Source organism: Oncorhynchus tshawytscha, linkage group LG34, assembly GCF_018296145.1.
Source record: "Oncorhynchus tshawytscha isolate Ot180627B linkage group LG34, Otsh_v2.0, whole genome shotgun sequence".
Taxonomy (NCBI): domain Eukaryota; kingdom Metazoa; phylum Chordata; class Actinopteri; order Salmoniformes; family Salmonidae; genus Oncorhynchus; species Oncorhynchus tshawytscha.
In genome coordinates, this window is record NC_056462.1 from 1504474 (window position 1) to 1526585 (window position 22112).

The window sequence follows — 22112 nt, forward strand, 5'->3', positions numbered from 1 at the left end:
GAAAGATGAATGTCATTAGCCTGTCAAGGTAGCCTTAATTGGGGCGGCAGGGTAGCCTAGTGGTTAGAGCATTGGACTAGTACCTGAAAGGTTGTAAGTTCGAATCCCCGAGCTGACAAGGTACAAATCTGTCATTCTGCCCCTGAACAGGCAGTTAACCCACTGTTCCTAGGCCGTCATTGAAAATAAGAATTTGTTCTTAACTGACTTGCCTAGTAAATAAAAGGTAAAACTTTTTTTTTTAAATCCAGCCTAGCTGACACAAAGCTATTTTCCAAATTCTTGACCACCTTTTTTTCATCTGGCCTCCATTGATTTAGTCGCCCAAATGTCTTACCTTTCTTCACACAGATTATGATAGAGACATAAGGTTTGGCCCATTGTTTTTCTTAGAGGATTATCTACACAATGTGTTTTTGATTGGACACAATATACAGGCCTTGATATTTTCTCATCGCTCTACTGGTCAATGTTAGTATCAGGAGTAGGTTAATCTGATCTTAGATTTGTGATAAAAGAAAACTTAAACAAGGGACTGACCTGCACACGCTGGGCGGGGCGCTAATGGCCCCGTCGGCTGGGGCGGCATCAGGTGGCTCGGCTGGGGACAAGCACATGCCCTGGTGGTGGGCCTCCATGAAGCCTGGGGCCGTGGTGGGAGTCGTTGGGAAGGGTTGCGAGCCCATGCTGGGGTAGTGGTGCTGGGCGGTGGGGCCAGGGGCAGGAGGCAGGGCTGGGCCAGAAGAGAGCTGAGGGAGGGAGGCCAGGCCTGTGGGGCTATTCCTAGGGGCAATGGGGCCAGGTTGTTGCCTATGGTCCTCTTTGCCTATATTGTGAAATACATCACCTGGCAGACATAAGAAAAAAACAACATATGAAATTATGCACAGTCAGCAGCTGGTCAGTGAAGATCGGAGACAATTCACAACAAGTCATCTTAAATGCCTCAATGAAGGAAATACATTTACAATCTATTTACACTAAGTCAGACCCATGTTTTTGGGTTATCAGGTATATTCTGACCTCTGCTTGTCTGTTCTGTATTTGGAACATGTTAAACTACAATCATTGCTTCAAACACAACACTTTCCCTGACAGCTTTCCTGTCACATCAGTACAGATCAAGGAGAAGAAGCTAATTCAGGCCATTGAGAGACGCAGCCTTGCGGCTAGTGACTACTAGCCGGAAGCCCCCCCCCATTTTATCACATAATTACAAAACTAAGTCGGTAGCCGAAGTCTACACCCCTTTGTTTGTGATTGGTCAACAATAGGAATTCTTCAAAAGTCTTTGCTGTCCTTCTACGACATACTTTTCAATGAGTAATATTCCACCAAACATCTTAGTTAAATGTACAATTGTGCAACTAAGACCTTCTCTGCAAAAATATCCAAATTAATGACGAATTTTTTGAGTTCAATTAATTCTGACTACTGTGTCTCAAAAAGGACAAAGCGTACGTACTACGGCTGCATAAATTTATGTTCAAGCGAAGGTCTTTTAAAGGAGCACACAAGCACACTAGTTTGGTTATGAAGCATGCTGACACCTTTAGAATGAACCAAGTGTATCAGGCATGTGGTGGTGTGCTAGTATGGATATTGGAGCGTAGCAGTGTTCCATCAGGATAGCCCTAAGCTGCGCTCCTCCACCTCAGTTTTACCTAAGGAGTTGGGTCTTTTAGATGAAACTTGGATGTGATTATTACTTGACTGGACAGTGGTTGCCGTGCAGGAGACTGAGGCGGTGGAGGCAGAGGTGGCCATCACCACTTTGTTGGCCTCCAGGAAGGCATCTTGGAAATTGTAGAGACACTTCTTCTTGGCGCCGTTCTTCCTCTCCCTAGGCAGGGGCTGTTGCTGCTCCGACGGCGAGGGTGGGAGGAGGTGAAGGGGGGTGGGTTCGGCCGAGGCGGTGTGGGCGTGGTCACCATAGCTGGAGGAGGAGGGCGGGGGGAGGGGCACGTCAGGGTGGTGGGGTGATCCCAGCATGTCCCCTGGAGATGAAGACAACCATTTTATTTGTATTTATTTAGCCTTTATTTAACCAGGCAAGTCAATTAAGAACAAATTCTTATTTACAAGGACGGACTGGCGAAAAACATTTGATGAACAGGAGTTAGCTGCATGTGTAAGAGCTGCATATGTAAGATCCTGTGTAAGTCTAAAGATTTAGATGGGTGAGAAGGAACATCAGACACAAACAATAAGGATGGCTCTCACTGTATACAGAGTTCAAGTGTACATTGAATTCTATGGCACGAGGGAGGAACAATTCTACTTCATAGAGCCAAAACACACAACACTGAACCTTGTTCGGACCCATCCTTGTATAAACTACAGAGACCAAGTCACACCACACCCCTCAGACAAAGACACTTATCCGACAGAAGGAGGAGGAGCTGGGGGAAGGAGGCTGAAATGGGAGTGGAATGGGGCCTCTTACTACAAGAGCAGACATGTACATATTACCATACCTACCTACATGTACATATTACCTCAATTAACCGGTGCCCCAGCACATTGACTCTGTACAGGTAACCCCTGTATATAGCCTCGCTTGTTATTTTACTTCTGTTTAATTATTCATTAATTTCACATCTCATTTAATATTTATCAATTTAAAGCATTGTTGGTTAAGGGCTTGTAATTAAGCATTTCACTGTAAGGTTTACACCTATTGTATTTGGCGCATTTGACAAATACAATTTAATTTGGTTTGATGCAGTTGCAGGCAATGGAGCTGAAATAAAATGAGCAGCTCCTCCTTTAGCCTACAATAGGGATGGATGAATCATCTTCCTCTTGGAGAACTACTTGGTATGAAGGCTTTTGCTCCAGCCCCGTTGTACCACACCTGATTTAGCTAATTAAGATGACTTATTCTTTGTGAGCAGCTGATTAGTAGAATCAGGTGGGCTATATCAGGTTTTGTAGTGAAAGTCTGCAGTATGATAGCTAGCTCCGTGGTGAAGTTCCCTCACAGATCTAGGATCAGCTTCCCTTCCTCCAATCTTAACTGTAACCATTTGTGTGGAAAATGCAAAACGGACTCAGTACCAGCGTCAAGGGGCAATTTCACCCTACACCAGCTCTCCAGGAGGAAGGATGGTCATCCATGGGCTAGATGAAGAGATATGTTCTCACCTGGCAGGGGCTCCTGCAGCAGCACTGATGGGTTCCAATTCTTCATCATGGCAGCGTCGCAGATGTTCTCGAACTTGAGTGAGAGGCACTGCAGCGAGCTGTTCCAGTCACCAGCGCCGCCACCAAAGCAGTTCTGGTAGACGTGGTCCGGCAGGGAGGGGCTGAAGGCCTGCTGCTTGGGCCCTGTGTGGCTCGACGTGGGGGCTAGGGGAATAGGCTAGGAACAGAATAAAAGAGTTCTATGTTTGATCTGACAATCTTGATGGTTGTACAGTCGTGTCAAATACAACTGAAGGACCTCGACGTTACTCTGGATCCTGACTTCTCTTATGAAGAACATGTCAAGAATATTTCAAGGGCAGCTTTTTTCCCCATCTTCCTAACATAGCAAAAATCTGAAACTTTGTCCAAAAATGATACAGAAACGCTAATTTTTGTCACTTCTAGATTAGACTACTGCAATGCTCTACTCTCAGGCTAACCGGATAAAGCATTAAATAAACTTCAGTTAGTGTCAAACACAGCTGCTAGAATCTTGGCTAGAACAAAAACATTTGATCATATTACTCCAGTGCTAGACTCTCTACACTGGCTTCCTGTTAAGGCTGATTTCAAGGTTTTACTGCTAACCTACAAAGCACTACATGGGCTCCTACCGTACGCTACAGTCACAAGACGCAGGCCTCCTTATTGTACGTACAATTTCTAAGCAAACAATTGGAGGCAGGGCTTCCTCCTATAGAGTCTTTACTGAAGACTTATTCATAGGACCTTCTGAAGAGATAAGTGTAGCATGGCTCAGGGATGCGAAGGTGAATGGCAAGACACTGGAGTGACGAACCGCCCTTGCAGTCTCCGGACAAAAACCCCCACCTATGTGAGAATGCTGTTCATTGACTACAGCGCAGAGTTCAACACCATAGTACCCACGAAGCTCATCACAAAGCTAAGGACCCTCGGACTAAACACCTCCCTCTGCAACTGGTTCCTGGACTACAAGATGGGCCGCCGCAGGTGGTAATGGTAGGCAACAACACCTTTGCCACGCTGACCCTCAACACTGGGGCCCCTCAAGGGTGTGTACTTAGTCCCCTCCTGTACACCCACAACTGCGTAACCTAACACGACTCCAACACCATCATTAAGTTTGCTGACGACACAACAGTGGTAGGCCTGATCACAGACAACGATGAGACAGTATACAGGAAGGAGGTTAGGGAACTGGCAGTGTGGTGCCAGGACAACAACCTCTCCCTCAATGTGAGCAAGACAAAAGGAGTTGATCGTGGACTACAGGAAAAGGCGGACCGAACAGGCCCCCATTAACATCAACAGGGCTGTAGTGGAGCGGGTCGAGTGTTTCAAGTTCCTTGGTGTCCACATCACCAACGAACTACCATGGTCCAAACACATCAAGACTGAAGAAGGCACGACAAAACCTTTTCCCCCTCAGGAGACTGAAAAGATTTGGCATGGGTCCCCAAATCCTCAAAATGTTCTACAACAGCACCAGAGAGCATCCTGACCAGTTGTTTCATCGCCTGGTATGGCAATTGCTCGGCATCTGACCGTTATGCGCTACAGAAGGTAGTGCGTATGGCCCAGTACATCACTAAGGCCAACCTTCCTGCCATCCAGGACCTATATAATAGGCGGTGCCAGGGGAAAGCCCATAAAATTGTCAGAGACTCCAGTCACCCAAGTCATAGAATGTTCTCTCTGCTACCACACGGCAAGAGGTACTGGAGCGCCAAGTCTAGGTCCACAATACTTTTTAACAGCTTCTACCTTTAAGCCATAAGACTGTTGAACAATTAATCAAAATGGCCACTGGACTAATTACATTGACACCCCCCCCCATTTGTTTTGTACACTGCTGCTACTCGCTTTTTATAATCTATGCAGAGTCACGTCACCCCTACCTACATGTACAAATTACTTCAACTAACCTGTACCCACGCACACTGACTCAGTACCGGTACCCCCTGTATATAGCCTCATTATTGTTATTTTATTGTGTTACTTTTTACTTTAGTTTATTTAGTAAATATTTTCATAACTCTTCTGAACTGCACTGTTGGTTAAAGGGCTTGTAAATAAGCATTTCACAGTAAGGTCTACACTTGTGGTATTCGGCACATGTGACAAAGTTTGATTTGATTGTGTCTGGCCAGCTCCCTTCACTGGGATTCTCTGCCTCTGACCCTATTGGACTCCTAGTCTCTCAACATATTTTCAATAGTGACAGCTTTTTACAACACCCGTGCTTCTACACCTGCATTGCTTGCTGTTTGGGGTTTTAGGCTGGGTTTCTGTACAGCACTTTGACATCAGCTGATGTAAGAAGGGATTTATAAATACATTTGATTGATTGGCATAACCAAGCTGCAATCCCTCATAGTAGATATGAGCTCATTTGAAACAGTGCGACCTCGTGTGGTATATCCATGTAATTACAGAGAAATAATCAACCAGAAAGGTATAACAGAGTTGAATCACTTCCTTGTGACGTTGGTGTAAATCCCCTGAAGGGAATGTATCAATGGGCAAATTAGATTTTTTGGGTGATTTTAAGATTTCACTTAAGGACCAATGGAATGGTCTAAAATGCAAAAACTCCACCTACCCAGGGTACCGGGCCATGCGAAATTAACTCCATCAATGAAAAATTACCAGTTAAGAGGGAACCACTCAAATCATATCCTGAAACTTAAATCATGTAAATCCCCATCAATTGCATAGACAAAGTATAGCCAATACAGTGTAACTAGGGCTGTGACAATTATTGCATTTTGGTTAATTGTCATGCAAATGACCACAGTTACTCATAATTGTAATTCTGTTTAAAAATATTTTGAGCTTATAATGCATATTTGAAAGATTTCTACAACATACCTAATGAATATAACACAGCTTTGGTGACACAGCCATCTAAAAAAACAAATGGTTTTGACTGCTTGGAACATTCGTAAATGCAGCTTCTCCTCCAGACTGCTTGTAAAATGATGACCAACTTTACCCACTTCATGTAAAAAGGCTATTGGGTAAACTATACATAGTTCAATCCCCCATTCTCCTAAAATGAATGTACTAATACGATTATAATTTTTGTAGGTCATTGTCCATAACTCAGTTGCATGATCATACGATAACCATGCCGGCCCTATCTGTAAGTGACTATGGCTGTATCCCAATACCCATAAATTACTTCCATTTGTTGTCTCCTCTCCCTCAAGACTGTTGAAATGGCTTTCACCTATCAACATCCTTACAGAGCAGTGGTAAGATCAGTAAGGGACACAAGGAAGCCTTTCAAGACTATTGGGGCACAGCCTGTATCTGTCAAGCATTCAGGAGGAGTAAATAGAAGCTGCCCTTAACCACTGACACAGGGTCAGATTTCGTCTACCTCAAGCTAGTACAGTTGTTAGTGGTATGTGTGTGTTAACTCACCGTGCTGTGTGAAAGGGGGGCTGGGGTAGAGTGTGGGGTGCAGCAGGGGCCGGGAAGTGGGTGAGGTTATGCAGGGGCAGGTGGCCGTGGATGTGGGGGTAGAGGTGGAGGGCCGGGTGGCTGGGGGTCTGGTTGTCACCCCCAGTGAAGAACTGGTGGTGGTGGCCGGAGGGGGGTGTGTGGATCCGGCTGGGGGAGAGGGGGGGGGCTGGGCCCAGGGGGGCAAGGGAGGAGGACAGGTCCTGGTTGCACACGTGGCACTCGCAGGCGTGCTGTTCCACCTAGAATGAGAAAGGAACAAGATGGCTACCGTGAGTTGTCCTTCATGTCTACCAGTGTTGCTTGTCTTTTTTTCTCCTCCTTTCAGCATTAAGACAACTGTGCAAGCATTTTGAGCTAGATGGCGACATACATAACCAGCTGTGTGCAGTCTGTGTGCCCCATGCATTGGAATCCATTCAAACTGAACAGAATCTTTCTCTAGGTATTCTATATCTCAGTAGGTTAACCTGATGCAAATTCTACCTCAAGCCCTAGTTGTGTAGTGTGGTTGTACCTGTTGCTGTGGGTAGTAGGGCGGAGGGCTGTTGTTGCTCTTCCCTGGCGAAAGCTGCCCCCGCTGGCCCGGAGGCTCCCCGCCGCTCTCCTCGTCAGCCTCCTCCTCGTCACCCTCTGACGAACTACTGCTGCTGCTGCTCCCTCCAGGAGACTGGACAGAGAGAGAGAAGGGGGGAGAGAGCAAAAGATCAGAGGAAGAGGGGAGAGTGAGGATAATGGAAAGAGAGAGAGAGAGGGGAGGAGAGGGGCAGAGGATGAGAGGGAGAGAAAACAGAGGGAGAGAGGAGAGTGAGGAGGATAGAGATGGGAGAGAGAAAGAGAGAAATTCAGCAGGAATGAGTCAGAGTCAAAGTACATTTCCACAATCAAATCTGTCCCAGTCCAGAAACTTCGCACAGAGAAATTCAGCAGAGAAACATTCCAAACTTGCATTAAGGGCACTGTCACACACGGTGTAGGGTGAAGTTGCCCCAGATGCTGATCTTGGGCCAGTTTAGCATTTTCCCCACTAATGGCTAAGGTTAGGATTGGGGAAGCTGATCCGAGATCCGTAACTAGGGTAAACGTCACCCCGCAGCCGTCAACCACCCACACACCTCATCTTTGAGCGCCATGTTCTCCCCGCCACCGTTGAGCTCGCTGTGCAGGCCGTTCATCCTGGCCACCACCCCTGGGTCCTCGTAGCCCCCCATGGGGTAGATGTCCGCAAACTTGCCCAACAGCGGAGGCACTTCGTCCTCGTCGCTACCACTACGAGGAGAGGAGGAAAAAGAGAGACAGGGAAAGAGAAAATAATGAAGGTGAATACCAAAACAGGAGTGGCCATGTTTTCATGATAAAAATCATTATAGGAAATGACATTACATGATTGGAGAGCACATACCTGATAAAAGAGTTAACTACATATACCACAAGAGTAACCATAACCACAACAAATACAACCATACCCACATCAACTAGATATTGGGATAAATCCTACTGGTAGCATTGAACTAGTCCCGGGCGATCTGGACAAAAAAAAATCCACATCACGATAAATTGGATGAATCACAAGAATGATAAATTGAACAATACATTTACAACATTAATGTGTAACAGTTATTTTTTTGTAATATTACCCTTAAAACTACTACTGTGAATGTTGTAGCTATCAATTGTCCCATTAACAATTACCCCGTATTAGCAAACTTATTTCATACTTCACATTTCTCTAGGAAGGCCCGATAGGTTATTTATAGTAATGATCGATATCAGCAAAATGTTCACGATAAGTGGTCAGTGTTGATCATTTCGGTTGATCGTCCCAGCTCTAGCATGAACTCAAAGACATTATTTGTGCATTTTAGTCATGTATATCTTTGATAGATAAATATTTAAAAAAGAACAATACAAAAAAAGCAATACATTACAATAATGTATGTTTCTTCTATGATATTGTATTGCTTTACATTATATACTCAGGTCTTGTTTGGAAGATACATTTGCTATGATCTCCTGAACAAATAAATAAATATTTTTACAACAAAGAACATGCCACCCCTGGTGGACTTACAAGGTGGTGGCGACCCCTTCTGGCAGGATGAGGCGCGAGTGCTGCTGTATGGTGATGGGCGAGCTGGAGGCTGAAGCAGAGGCTGAGCTGCCCCCAGAGGACAGACTTGGGGGGTGCACCTCGGCCAGGTAGTCCCGGTGCTGTGGGGGCTCCGTGGCCTGAAGCGGCAGCTTGATGTGGAGGTCCTCGGCAATGGGCGAGTCCATGATGCCGCACGTCAGGATGTGGGAGAGGCTGCAGTCGTCGCAGGTGCATCTGGAGGAGGAGGGATGGTTGTTAATTTAAAAATGTGGTTTCGCAAAGGTTGGGTTGCAGGTGGCCAGTGGTGGTGTTCCACGTCATCGTTTTTGTGGTTGAGCTGAAAATCTCAGACGGCTGATATATTATTTTGATGTGGTTCATGATATGCTAAACACTTGTATACCGCATTTCCTTTCGGGTCACCGAATAACACTGGGTACTGGCTAGAAACATGGGTTTGTTTTACTTTGGGTTGATAAATGAGGATTAAAAACATACCCGCACACGAAGCTTGAATATCTCATTGGACTTGTCATATAATATCCACATAGATAACAAATAAATAAATATAAAAAATGTTTTAAAAAATTGAAAGTATTTTATTTAGACACGCTGCAAATAAACAAACACACCATCTGTAAATTGCAAGCAAAATGAATCCTCCAAACTCACCGTCTTCGATAATTGCAATTTGGACAGTCTGGAATGCTGAGACGAGAGGAGAGCATTCTCATCGTGTCTGTAAAGTTACTGTCACCAGCTAAAGATTTCTTACTGTTGGTTAACTGCAAGGACAAAATCAAATAAATGTACAGCAGATTAAAAGGGTACACCGTCAAAATATGTCTGACCAGTTTCACAAATAAATCAACTATTTCTATAGACTATTTGTCCATCATACCTGTTCTTCTATAAACCTCCTCTGTTTAAAGAATTCCCAGTCTTCCTTCAGCATCCGTTGTTTTGTTTTCAAAGTCTGTAAATAGGTAGACTTCAATTATGAGCTTTGACCGATTGAGGTCGAAACATGTCAGCTTTTCAATATATAACAGTACCTAAACGTAACTAAAAGTAGTACCTAAATCACCTTTTCTCTGTTGGACTATAGAAATAATATGACATAAATAATAGGGGTAAGTGTTAGGGAATGAAAAGATAGACAATGCTGATAACTACAGTAATTGTCTTATACTACTTGAAATTTAGTTGCGTGATAAACCACTTACATTTTTGCTAATTAAAGACTTATGTGGTTCTGTCCGTTGATTTGTGAGATTCTGGCCCTCCACCTTAAAAAGCAGCTGCCAGAAAGAGAAAAACAAATTGCTAAGCATCAGAGAGACCAAAAGAAATGCATCTAATTTGAATGGTTTTGTTAAAAACCTTCAGGACATCACAATATGTTATTGACATTTATTTAAGTTCCATTGTCACACACAAGGAACAGCCCGTGGAGTGTAGCAAAGACAGGGATATTGTGTGTGTATGTGAGGTGTTTCTCTCGGTCTGTGTGTGTACCTGCTCGTCGACGTAGTCGTCAATCCTCTTCTCACACTCCTGCCACTCGGCCGCCGTGGCGGCCATCTCCTGCTCCAGCTGCTGGTAGCTCTCCAGCAGGGTCCTGTACATGTCCTCGCTGTACGAGTCGTGGGAGGCCGTGCCGTGCCTAATCAGAAATTGCATTATTTTTTAAAGAAAACATTGGAAACACACAGCTAGACCAGTTTACCAATGGCCTATTTAGGCTTGAGGATAGACCAGGTTTAATGATGTTGCTATACTAAGACAAACAAAAAGGGATTATATAGGGAGACTATATATATATTTTTTTAAAGATATAATAATCCTCAAAGAAGCATACACCTCAATAACGTCAATACCATCATGGAGAAATCCTCTTCTTAATGGCTGTCTTGTCATTCGACTCAGTCTTACCTCAGCTGTGCAACCAGTGCAGGTAAACTGCTGTGCAGGATGGGCTCGGAGAACACCAGGTTCTCAAAAAGGTGCTTGTTGTGCAGCTCCCATGTCACCTGGAACTTCTGCAGGTGTTCGTTCTCCTGTGGAACCCAGACAAGAAGAGAGTTAGAAACCAAGTTTGTGTCCTGGCCAGTCTAGTGGTAATGCGCAGCCTCCGGCACACGTCTACTGTGTTTACATAGGGTGGAATCCGGCCGTTTGACATAACCTCTCTGTCTTTCCCCACTATCATCCTCTATCACTATCTGTTAACTAAATAAATACAAAACTGAAAATCCTTTGACAGTGCGGTCCAAAATTATTGACACCCTTGATAGAGATAAGAAAAAATAACTATGAAATAATTCAAATACTGTGCTATATTGTATGCTCAAACACACAAAGAAATGCTAGTTGGTCACAAAATCTACATTTTGCAATGGCCATCTCAGTCTCCGGACTTGAAACACATTGAAAACCTGTGGTTTGAATTGAAAAGGACAGTACATAAGCACAGACAGGATATCAAGGATCTGGAAAGATTCTGTATGGAGGAATGGTCTAGCATCCCTCACAATGTGTTCACCAACTCATGAATGTAAAAATCAAAAACTCAGTGCAGTTATCCACAAAAGGTGAAGTATTGAAACAATAATTTTGACCCCTACCTTTTGAGAGAATGAGAAGAGAAATGATATTACTTGATAAACAAAATTGCTTTCTCTGAACAGCCCAGTACATCACTGGGGTTAAGCTTCCTGCCATCTAGGACCTATATAATAGGCGGTGTCAGAGGAAAGCCCATAAAATTGTCAGAGACTCCAGTCACCCAAGTTATAGAGGGTTTTCTCTGCTACCGCAAGGCAAGCGGTTCCGGAGCACCAAGTCTTGGACCAAAAGGCTCCTCAACAGCTTCTAGCCCCAAGGCATTACACTGCTGAACAATTCATAAAAATCACCACCGGACAATTTACATCCCCCCTACTTGAACACTGCTTCTACTTTCTGTTTGTTTGTTTGTTACCTATGCATAGTCACTTCGACCCCACCTACATGTACAGATTACCTCAACTAGCCTGTACCCCTGCACACTGACTCGGTACCGGTGCCCCCTGTATATAGCCTCGTTATTGTGTTACTTTTTATTATTAATTATTATTTTTATTTTAGCCTACTTGGTAAATATTTCCTTCTTCTTGAACTGCATTGTTGGTTAAGGGCTTGTAAGTAAGCATTTCACGGTGAAGTCTACACTTGTTGTATTCGGCGCATGTGGCAAATAAAGTTTGATTTTATTCGTATTGGTATAAAATATAATTTAACAAATTTCTTTAAGCATAAAATGTAGCTCAGTATGTAAATTATTTATTTGTATAGTCATTTCTGCACATCTTTAACAAGGGTGTCAATAATCTGGACCCCACTGTTTGTGTGTGTGTGTATAGCCACAGCAGTGGCAGCTGTCTAGGCTGATGACTATTGTCCCGAAGCTAAGGTGACAACTTTCAGACAAACCGATGTACTGCTTCCAAAAAGTATGAGTCATTCTGTGACACCGTCCGTGGCTTGTCCCTGTGTTCTGGGGAAATTCTAAAGCCTATGTTAATCCTGTGCGAGTTACTGAGGCAACGATACTTTTTAGCCTTCATGTATTTGGGGCAAGTCTGGTTTAACTCACGTTGTCGCCAAAACTCAGGCTAAACCTCTAAAAGAGACACTGAGCAGCACTAAGCATTGTCCCTCTGTGCTAGTCTGATGCTAACAAAATGGCTAACACAAAGGTAACCGTAAAGGTAACCACAAAGGCTAATGCAAAAGACTAACGCAAAGCATAATGGAAAGGCCAACAGTAAGGCTAACATTAAGGCTAGCGCAAATGCCAACCCTGAAAGTTATTGCGCAAGACTGTTTGTTAGCCACTGGTCTAAGACTAAGCTAATGCTAACATGAGGCAATCTTCAATGCTATCGCTAACAGAGGAAGACTGACCAGGGTGAGGAGGAAGCCGCTGATGGTGCGCGCAGCCTGGCAGAGGGCGCTGTACTCCTCCAGGAGCAGCGAGATGAACTGGTGGGCCTGCGGGGGGCCCTGGGCGGCGGCCGCCGCAGCCTTGGAGCCGGTCGACAGGTGCTTGAGCAGGCGCACCTTCATTTCTAGGACGTACTCGCGGGCCTGCTGCTCCAGCCTCTGGTAGAGCTGGTACGGGTCCTTCTCGCACAACCTGAACAGGAGGTGGGCAAGATGGACGTCATAAGACCCAGTGTACAATAGGCTAATACAATAGCAAAATATGCTAATACTTGTAGGGATTATCTATGGTGGTCAGTCCTGGGTCAAATGCATCTCAAACACTTTCAAATAACTAAATCAAACTCAGGTTTTCCTGGTACAATGTAACAGATGGCCTAGCCCCAAGTAGTAGCACAGAGGAAGGTTTAACTTCCAAAATGGCTAACCATTTTCTGAAGGTAATCTCTTATCTAGCAAAATTGGACAAGGGAAAGTGAGATAACCATTCAATGATTACTCTGGTACTCTTGTAAGATAACTGATCATCTTGAAGATGGAAGTGAAAAGAGGATGGTAGGGATGGGAGAGAGCATGGAGGGCAAAAGGAAAGAAAGGAATGAGACAGGAAGCAGCGAGAGATGGAGGGTGGGAAGGAGAGGGTGTATAGGAATGTAGGAGGGAAGGAAAAATGGAAGGAGGAAGGAATAGAAAGAGGGGGGAAAGGAGGAATGCAGAGGCAGACTGAGGGAAAGAGGGTGGAAGACAAGCTGCCTTTTCTCTAGCTGAGTCTTACCTGTCCACCAGCTCCTTCATGCCCTCCTTGTCGCGGTCAAGGGGCTGGTCGTGGTCGTCGGCCAGCGGCGTGCCTGTCTGGCGGTAGATGCACCGCACTAGGTAGCGAACCTCCGACCAGTGGTTCTGCAGCAGCTGGGACTCACGCTCTGACTCGGCCGAAATCTCCCTGGAGGGGGTGAAGGCCAAAAGAGGTAATTGTGATGCATCAGTGAGAGGACACTGGGTGCGCTTATACAAGGGTCATGTTCATTAGGGCAAGCAACAGAAAACACTTTAAAACATTGACACAGAAAACCAAAATGAGCATTTCCTACTTCATTTACTATATGAATACAACCCATATAGTAGAAGTATTAGTGCGTCTGTGCATCCATGTTCCTCTTTTAAAGGGCTGATATCCAGTCCCTCCAGGATTCCAAAATTCTGCGATCACATAATTCAAAACAAAATCCACGAATCCACAAATTTATGGAAGAGCTCGCAATTTTGACCAATCACTGCACAAGTGTCCAATCAAAAGAGGGTTAGCAATTTTGATCACTGTTACAATGGAAAACAGACCAATAAAACATCAGCAAACTCCCCCCCGTGTGAAGTCTATGGTTGATTACTGACAGATTACGACTGACAGGCAGAACAATGAACAGGAATCCATCTCATTTACCAGCAAAAATCATAGTCAGACAGTGCAAAATGATTTCCAACTGTTTTACATGAAAATGGGGGCAAATTGTTTTGCACTCAGTACAACGCTGTGCTGGAACACAAGAGCCAGCAAAGTATGTGAAAAGGAGGAGAAAATTCAAATCACAATTTAACCAACATCCATCTATTTTTGTGACTACCTGGACCTACCAATTGGTTTTTAAGCATTAAAACCAAATCAAATGGATTTGAATGAAAAGTATTTTTATAAACATGAAAAGATGAATGTAATAAGCCAAAATAATTTCAAATAGGTTCATGTCATATTAGAAGAGCAAATAGGTCAGGAGCCAGACAGGGAGCCTAAAATGAACTATTCAGGCTATATTATTCCAATTATTTCAAGGCTATAGCCTACAAGGAAATACATTGTGAAGCATTTGCGAGTGCAACACAATAGGCTGGTAGGGACATAAAGCGCTCAGCATTTAGTTGTATTAAATCATTAGTATATAAATTGCACATATAAGATGTGACATACTTAGAATGAAATACAAATTAAACAAGGATGGTTTAAGAGATCAGATTTTTTGTTTATAAATACTTTGCTACAATGACACAATTAGTTATCTACCCAACTCGTTCATTTCTTTTAGCATGTACACACAGAGGTATAAAATACTTAAGTAAATATACTTTAAAGTACTACTTCAGTAGTTTTTTTGGTGTATCTGTACTTTACAATTTATATTTTTGACAACTTTTACTTCACTACATTCCTAAAATCAATGTACTTTTTACTCCATACATTTTCCCTGACACCAAAAAGTACTCATTACATTCTGAATGCTTAGCAGGACAGGAAATTGGTTCAATTCACACACTTATCAAGAGAACATCCCGGGTCATCCCTACATAATTTACAAACGAAACACACATGCTTCGTTTGTAAATTTTGTCTGAGTGTTGGGAGTATGCCCCTGGTTAAAAAAAAACAAGAAAATGGTGCAGTCTGGTGTGCCTTATGTAAGGAATTTGAAATGAGTTATAATTTTCCTTTTGATGCTTAAGTATATTTTAGAAATTACATTTACTTTGATACTTAAGAATATTTAAAACCAAATACTTTGACTTTTACTCAAGTAGTATTTTACTGGGTGACTTTCACATGAGTCATTTTCTATTAAGGTATCATTACTTTTACTAAAGGTATGACAATTGGGTACTTTTTCCACCACTGTGTACAGGTAGTAAGTACACCATCATGCTTGTGTGTTTCCATAAAGATTCTTTAGTTGTGGACACTACATCACCGTACTCCCTCTCGGTCCGCATCTTTGCAAGTCACCTTGATTTATCAGTTTCTTTATGAAAATATTTAATGAACTCCATCACAGTAGCTAAAGCGGCACACAAGTAGACTACAAATTAATCCTGGGCCGGCATGCCCTGAGCTGGTGAAGTGAGCGCTACTGGAGCGAAATTGGAGCTGGTGAGAAGGCCGACGCTCCAGCCTTTGGGAATCTCGCACCAGTCAAATTGGGTACGCTCCGCTCCAGCTCTGCTCACATACTCTGGTCCGAACAGCCACCACAGCAGACGCAGATCACCATGACCGAAGCAAAAGCAAGGAAATCTGTGGTAGTGATGTGCAGATCGCAAACAAGTCGTTCTTTTTAAATGACTTGACTGATTTGAGAATCATTATTATTTTGATTGAACTGCTGGCTGGAGTGAAATAAATTAATTGCAGTGAAAGATTGATACACGCTCCTCCGTCTCATAGACGTGTTCAGACCAACAACTGTTTATCATATGTGCGCACAAGAAAATAGATCATGCTGCAGGCTGAGCACATATGACTTTTTATTGCTTCATATTAAATGAACATGACAAACAAAACTCTTCGCCAAATTTCATTGAAAGCCTCTGAAAAAAATCAAGAATTGTTGGCCACAGATAAAAATACTTCGCAGATCTTGGAGGGACTGGATATCAGTCATTGGTTAGTGGAAATGTGTAACTTTTTGGGCAACGCAACCAAATTCACATAGAAATCCGAGTTATAGATCTACCATTCATTGACTTTCGGTTTTGTACACCAGCTTCAAACAGCTAAAACAACTTGTTTTGATTATGGAAGGTATATTTCACAGTGGTTTAGATGGTATGATGAATCTCTACACTATACTAGCTTATTTTGTCACATAAACTGAAATTAGGTGAACTATTCGAGTTTTAGCAAACAGGAAATGGCGGAGCGATTTCTGCATTGTGCAACTTTAAAATAGTATTTGCATTCATTGAAATGTTGAGCATTTCATTGAGCCTGCCTGGAGTGCTAGATGGGCGGTGTTTGCACTTTTGAGACTATCCCATTGGTTCCATATCCCCAGGCAAGCTCAATCTAGTGCAGTTAAAGTATTTGAAAGAAAAAGAAAACAAGATGCTGATGGACAGAGATCAGCCAATAAAACCAGCGGTTGTTAAGTCCATCGATTTACAGTCAAGTCCCGTTCTGAGGCGCTGTGAAACCAGACTGTTAGAGAGAAAGATAGAGCTGGCTGGTGGATGTGATTAGTTATTATCTGACAATGCTAAAAAGGATGGTAGCACAGGTGGCGGCTTCTAGAAACTTCCTGAATACATAGTTGATATAATAGGCTAGCTCAATATGTAAAACGATAGACACTTTCGTCCTTTCTAGCGTGGTCGTTTAGTGACCACCATAAATGTGCCCATCCAGCTCACCGTCTCTCGTTGCAGGCCTCACAACTGCACACGGTGTCAGCGGTCATAGGGGTGGTGAGGTCCGGGACGGGGAGAGTGGGGAGGGTTGGGGGTGTGCCACCATTGGTTAGTCTGCCCCCTGCAGCGGGCAGCTCCTGGCCCAAGCCTCCGTTACCCACAGGCATGTGCAACAGGAAGTCTTGGCTCTGGGGGAATAAGAAATTACAGGGCATCAGAACATGCAAAAAAGCAATGATAATGCAACCAAGAGCGACCATAAAGGTGACTTAACATTACCAACTGTTGCCTTAGGTCTGTACTCTGAAGTATTTAATTGCAGCAAAGTGCACAGAGATTGATGCTCATTATACTAGACTAAAGACAAAATTCCAGAACAGGAGAGAAATTAGAGAACGTAATCAAGCAAAATAGCAGAAAAAGGGAAAGGAAAAACAAGCGCATTCCAGGCCAGAGGGACACTCCAGGAATTGTCAGGCTCTTCCCAACTTTCAAATTCAATTAGCCTAGCAATTAGCTGCTAGACGTCGCCAACACAGAGTGACTCTTAGGAGTGAGGCAAGGCAGTGTATGCAGAACAGCCACTAACACGTCATCAGCATGAGAGACGTCTAAACACTGGTGTGGCTTTCTGTCTGAGGTTATCATCTCCCGCTGATAGCAAAGGAGGAGCCAAAGCCTCTATAATGCTGAGTCATCGGACAGAGGGAAAATAATGTTTTACAATGTGTGTGTTTGGTCAGGACTCAGGTGTTTCTGCTCCTTGTTACAGGCCACCTGTAGCTTGCCTATTTCCTCTGCTTTCTCTGTGTGTGGTATGCGTCTTTGTGGTATGGGTCGGTCGGTCTCTCTTTGGCCATGTTCAAGAGCATCAAATCGGTGATGCATTGTGATAAATGGTGACTGACTAATCTACAAATAATGAGGAGTTATTTATGACACAAGGTCATTTGTAGATCAGTCAGTGGGCAGTCACAAGCCCTCAACCTCTTTATTCCTTGTTGTAATCTACCTTTAGTATACCTGTCGCCATCTCTCTCTTTTGCGCCGACTCTATGGATGTGTTCGAGCAGTAACGCTAACAAAGCCGACTGTAGAAGAAAGTTGGCAAGGCTCAGATGAACATGGAAGTGTCAACATAGCTGTTATTGTTCATAAAAAATGTTCTTTATAAAATGTCAAAATAAAAATGTCTATTCCCATCATATCACACTCTCAAACTGAAAACATAACTTGTGTAAAATGTATTGATTACAGAGGTCTCAAATATCACTTTTGTTTGGATCTCCTGTTTCTATAGAATCGCAGTAAAGTTGGTTCCTGTTTCAGTCACATCTTTGGTCACATTCGCGTGGTTCAACCAAAAACACCCTAATGATTGGTTGACAAATAGTGCCTCCCACAACACAGGTGATGAATGCATGGTGCAGTTGGTGAGAAGCAACTACAGCGACTTGAAGGTGACTTCATAAAAAAATTGCATGACCTTTGATCACATGGTTTTTGTGAAGTTCATGCAGTCAACCTAGAGGTGCAAGTCAGAAAATGTTTATCCTCATAATGCAACACACGTTGAAAGGCCTAGACTAAATGTTTCTGTTACTTGATATAATCCACCAATGCCTGCCTGCATTTATCTAGGGCTTGGTTATCTACTAACTGTACACAAACATCCACTTAAACAGCCATTGTCATTCAGTTCATTGGTCCAGCATCACCTTTTCACCACCATACTTCTCCCTCCCTCCACCCACACCCCTCCAGCAGCCTGTGGTGACTCACCACCAGCGACTGCTCCAGGGAGGCGTGGCGGTCCTCCTTCTCCACCGTACGCCGGCAGTCGGGGCACACCCACAGGGGCAGCTGCAGAGCGCTGGGGGACTTGGGGGGCTGTGCCATACCGTTCGGCCCCGCCCCGGGGAGCATTGCGTCAGGATGGAGGGTGCTGTCTGGCTTGCGCTCACTCCGGCACAGGAGGCAGCGGTCGCCGGTGGTAGAATATGGGGCCCTCTGGCTCAGGCCAAATGTGAATGGGGTCTGGTGGTTGGAGACGGAGTGGATGTCAGTTAGAAGAGTGTGTAGCACTACTGTAGTGGCAGTAGCCAGTAGCTACTAACTAGTGCTCCAATATGTAGCCTACCCAGGCAGGTTCTAAAGTTAAGACAGGGTCACGGGCAGTAAGCACAAACTGGATTGGAAACTGATTGGTAAAGTTATTATTGGTCATAACGTTTAGGATGGGCCTTTCCCATTTCAAAACTTTTTCATACATTTTGTGCCTACTGAATGCCACCTGGGGCTTTTCAGTCCACCCAGTGATACTCACAACAGATAAGCTGATGCTGATCTATGTTACCGTAGGCCTAACAGGAGTAGCTGCAGAGACAGTGAGTGATGCATTACCTGAAGGACTCCAGAGAAGTCGGAATTCACCGGCCCCTCCGAAAACTGTGGTGTAACGTTACCGTTCATAGAGACCTGGAGGACAAAAAGGGCCCGACATAAACCAACACCTCCGGAGTCACCCCTCTCATTAGCACCGATGCCAAGCATCTATTACAAGGCTATCTGAAGCATGTTGGCGCATGACCTGGCTGGGGGCTACTTGGCCACACACAATTAAGGTTTGTCTCCGAATTGTGTTATTTGAACATCAAATAAAACACAAAGCAGTTGATGATATGTCCTGGCGATATTGCAAAGAACATATGCAGATATTACTTTTCATATTAATGCTCGGCGCAGCAGTATATTGACGGGGCCAGCAAGTTCACCTGCTGTTTCTGTCTTCAACAGACAATCTTTACATAAGCAGAGTGTAGGCTCGATTTGTATGCACTTTGCAAAGATTTTGTAAACATCTGAAGAATGAATCAAAACACACTGATTAGTTAAACAAAAGGTTATGTGAATATTATATTACTTCTTAGATGGAAATAATAGCCCTGACTAGTGTAAATGCTGATCTAGGCAAATTCCTTCCACAATAAGTAGCCTGGTCTAGGCAATAAGTTAAGCTCATCTTGAGCTTTCAAAGAAACAAACATTAAGAGCACTATCACAACTCTGATGTTGGTAGGCCTATATTCTGGGGCTAACATCCGTTCTATAGATGGATCATAGCAATTTGTAAGAATCGCGATCAAGGGTTCACAAAGTAAAACTTTGCCACAATCAGTATTCACAATATGTGTTCTTCTCCTGATTTATTTTCTGCAACCTTTGTCTACATCCCAAATGATGGGGAAACTGTCTGGCATATAGGCTAATGAAACTGAGTGAGTGCAATACAATGCAGTGCATTTAGCTCAAATCAGACTTTCCTTGGATTTGCTTAGACAGTGACTAAGTATTAACAAGTCTGCATTATGGACTTTTTTGGGACAATTGGCTCATCATATGAGGAAGTCCTTCAGCCCTAAAGATGATAAACCTAGTCGCGGCCAATGTGACGTACACATGATAGGCCTAGTCTTTGGTGATTAGTGGATGTTGTTACCCTGGCTACTGTTGTGATATAGAGAAGACTGACAAGGCATAGCTGCAATATATGGAGACAAGACAAGAAACCATGAGTAAAGCAAGACACTCAATATACCATTTGACAGCCAAGTATGTAATGTTGCAATACCATTGGTATATTGTAGGATCATGTTTGTGGAAGTAATTTGGCTCACTTGGCTGTGTGACAATAGTCTTGCAGTTGTCTTACACATTATTATTGTGTCTGTAAACACCGTGGACGACCTAACTAGTAATGACCTTCCTATTAAATAATTGGTATGAGTAAACAAACTATAGGCCTACTGTTACTTAGCAGGCTAATCCGATGACACTGACAGACTCGAATGAGACTTCATGTTTGTAAATAGTACAGTAACGTTAGTCTGGTGAGCTACTACTCCTGCTAAAATTGTGAATATGAAAACATCAGACAAGAAATTAAAGGCCAACTGGCTGTCCAAATTGTTGCGCATTGTTAACAAGCTACATATTGTACCTAGCTGCTAGTCAGGAACAAGAGACACTTCAGTTTAAGGACACAGTGCAGTGGCGATGGTCAGTTTGGTCATAGTTAACGTTAGTATCCATCTAGCAAGTAACAAACATCCACTCCCACAACGTCGTGAACAGTTAGATAATAAGATAACGACTGTCGTGTAAGCAAAATCGGCAATTTTCGGTCTGTCAACATTGTGGTTGTCGAGTAACGTTAGCTAGAACAAGATAGCTAGAAACGTCAGCCGGTCTAGTTTATTTTCAAATTGAGCAAGTAGCTAACGTTATAACTATCGCGTTACCGTATATAGAAAGCTTACTAACGTAGTTAGTCAGCTAAACTAACTTGTTGGCTGTTGTCGACGTCAGGTTCCCATTTCCCGAGTTAGCTAACGTTAGCTAACTAACGTTAACTAGCTAGCTTCCTCGGCAGCTGGGCTAGCTACTGAAGAATGTCAGGCCTCAAATGTCTGTCGATTATGTGTAATCAAAATCTCTGACGTTAGTGTTCAACACGTCAACTGTATATTCTCACCTCTCCGTTCAGGCCTGTTATAGAGCCCATGTTCCCATTTCCAGAGCTCCCTGATGTCAGAAAGCCCATGGTAGACACGGGTGTTGCCGTGGCTTGAAGACTCAGGTCCGTGGCTGAAACCCCGGCCTTGCCACTGGTACTGCAGACAGTACTACTGCAGCTACTGCTGCCACCGCCCCGCTTGTTCTTCCTGCGTTTAGCACCTCGTTTGGCATCGGTTGGACTCATTATCCCACAAAAGTAAGAGACAACTTGCCGTCCAGTACAGGCAGAGTCTCAGGTGGAATGTCTGGCTCAAATCCCTCTGGTATAAATAGACGATATTTTAAAGACTTCCAGTTAGACAACCACCCAGTACCTTCAGAGTACTTAGACTTGAGATTTCAATATGGCCACTGGACAGGAATTGGCTGCTCGAGCTTGCGCTGCAACAGTACGTCCCCCTTCTCTCTTTGAGGATTCATGGGAAATGATGTTTTTCTCATTAGTGCTGGTGAGGTCATGGGTGAGATGGATGATGACAAACTGGTTTTCTGACTCTATCCCCAAAATTGTGAAGAACACCAGAAGTGACCATTCATGATCTCATTCATAACTATTCCTGTTCATCAATGCAAGTGGCCATTTATTTGTAGGCTATTGGTATGTGCAATCACGTGTCCTCAAGGGGGAGTGGGCAAGTATTTCAGG

General features: G+C 43.7%; 1 protein-coding gene across 1 annotated transcript in view; it reads right to left on the minus strand.

Moving 5' to 3' along the window:
- fam193a (family with sequence similarity 193 member A) overlaps positions 1–21835 on the minus strand; it is a 31102-nt gene extending 9267 nt beyond the window's left edge. The window contains 19 exon segments of the mRNA XM_042311817.1: positions 541–847; positions 1665–1997; positions 3148–3386; positions 6597–6643; positions 6645–6881; positions 7157–7309; positions 7755–7908; positions 8711–8965; positions 9404–9516; positions 9633–9707; positions 9958–10032; positions 10250–10397; positions 10667–10791; positions 12680–12911; positions 13494–13661; positions 16892–17076; positions 18671–18925; positions 19292–19366; positions 21423–21835. Coding sequence (XP_042167751.1) covers positions 541–847; positions 1665–1997; positions 3148–3386; positions 6597–6643; positions 6645–6881; positions 7157–7309; positions 7755–7908; positions 8711–8965; positions 9404–9516; positions 9633–9707; positions 9958–10032; positions 10250–10397; positions 10667–10791; positions 12680–12911; positions 13494–13661; positions 16892–17076; positions 18671–18925; positions 19292–19366; positions 21423–21650 — 3404 coding nt within the window. The 5' untranslated portion in view covers positions 21651–21835.
- Positions 21836–22112: the final 277 nt, after the last annotated feature.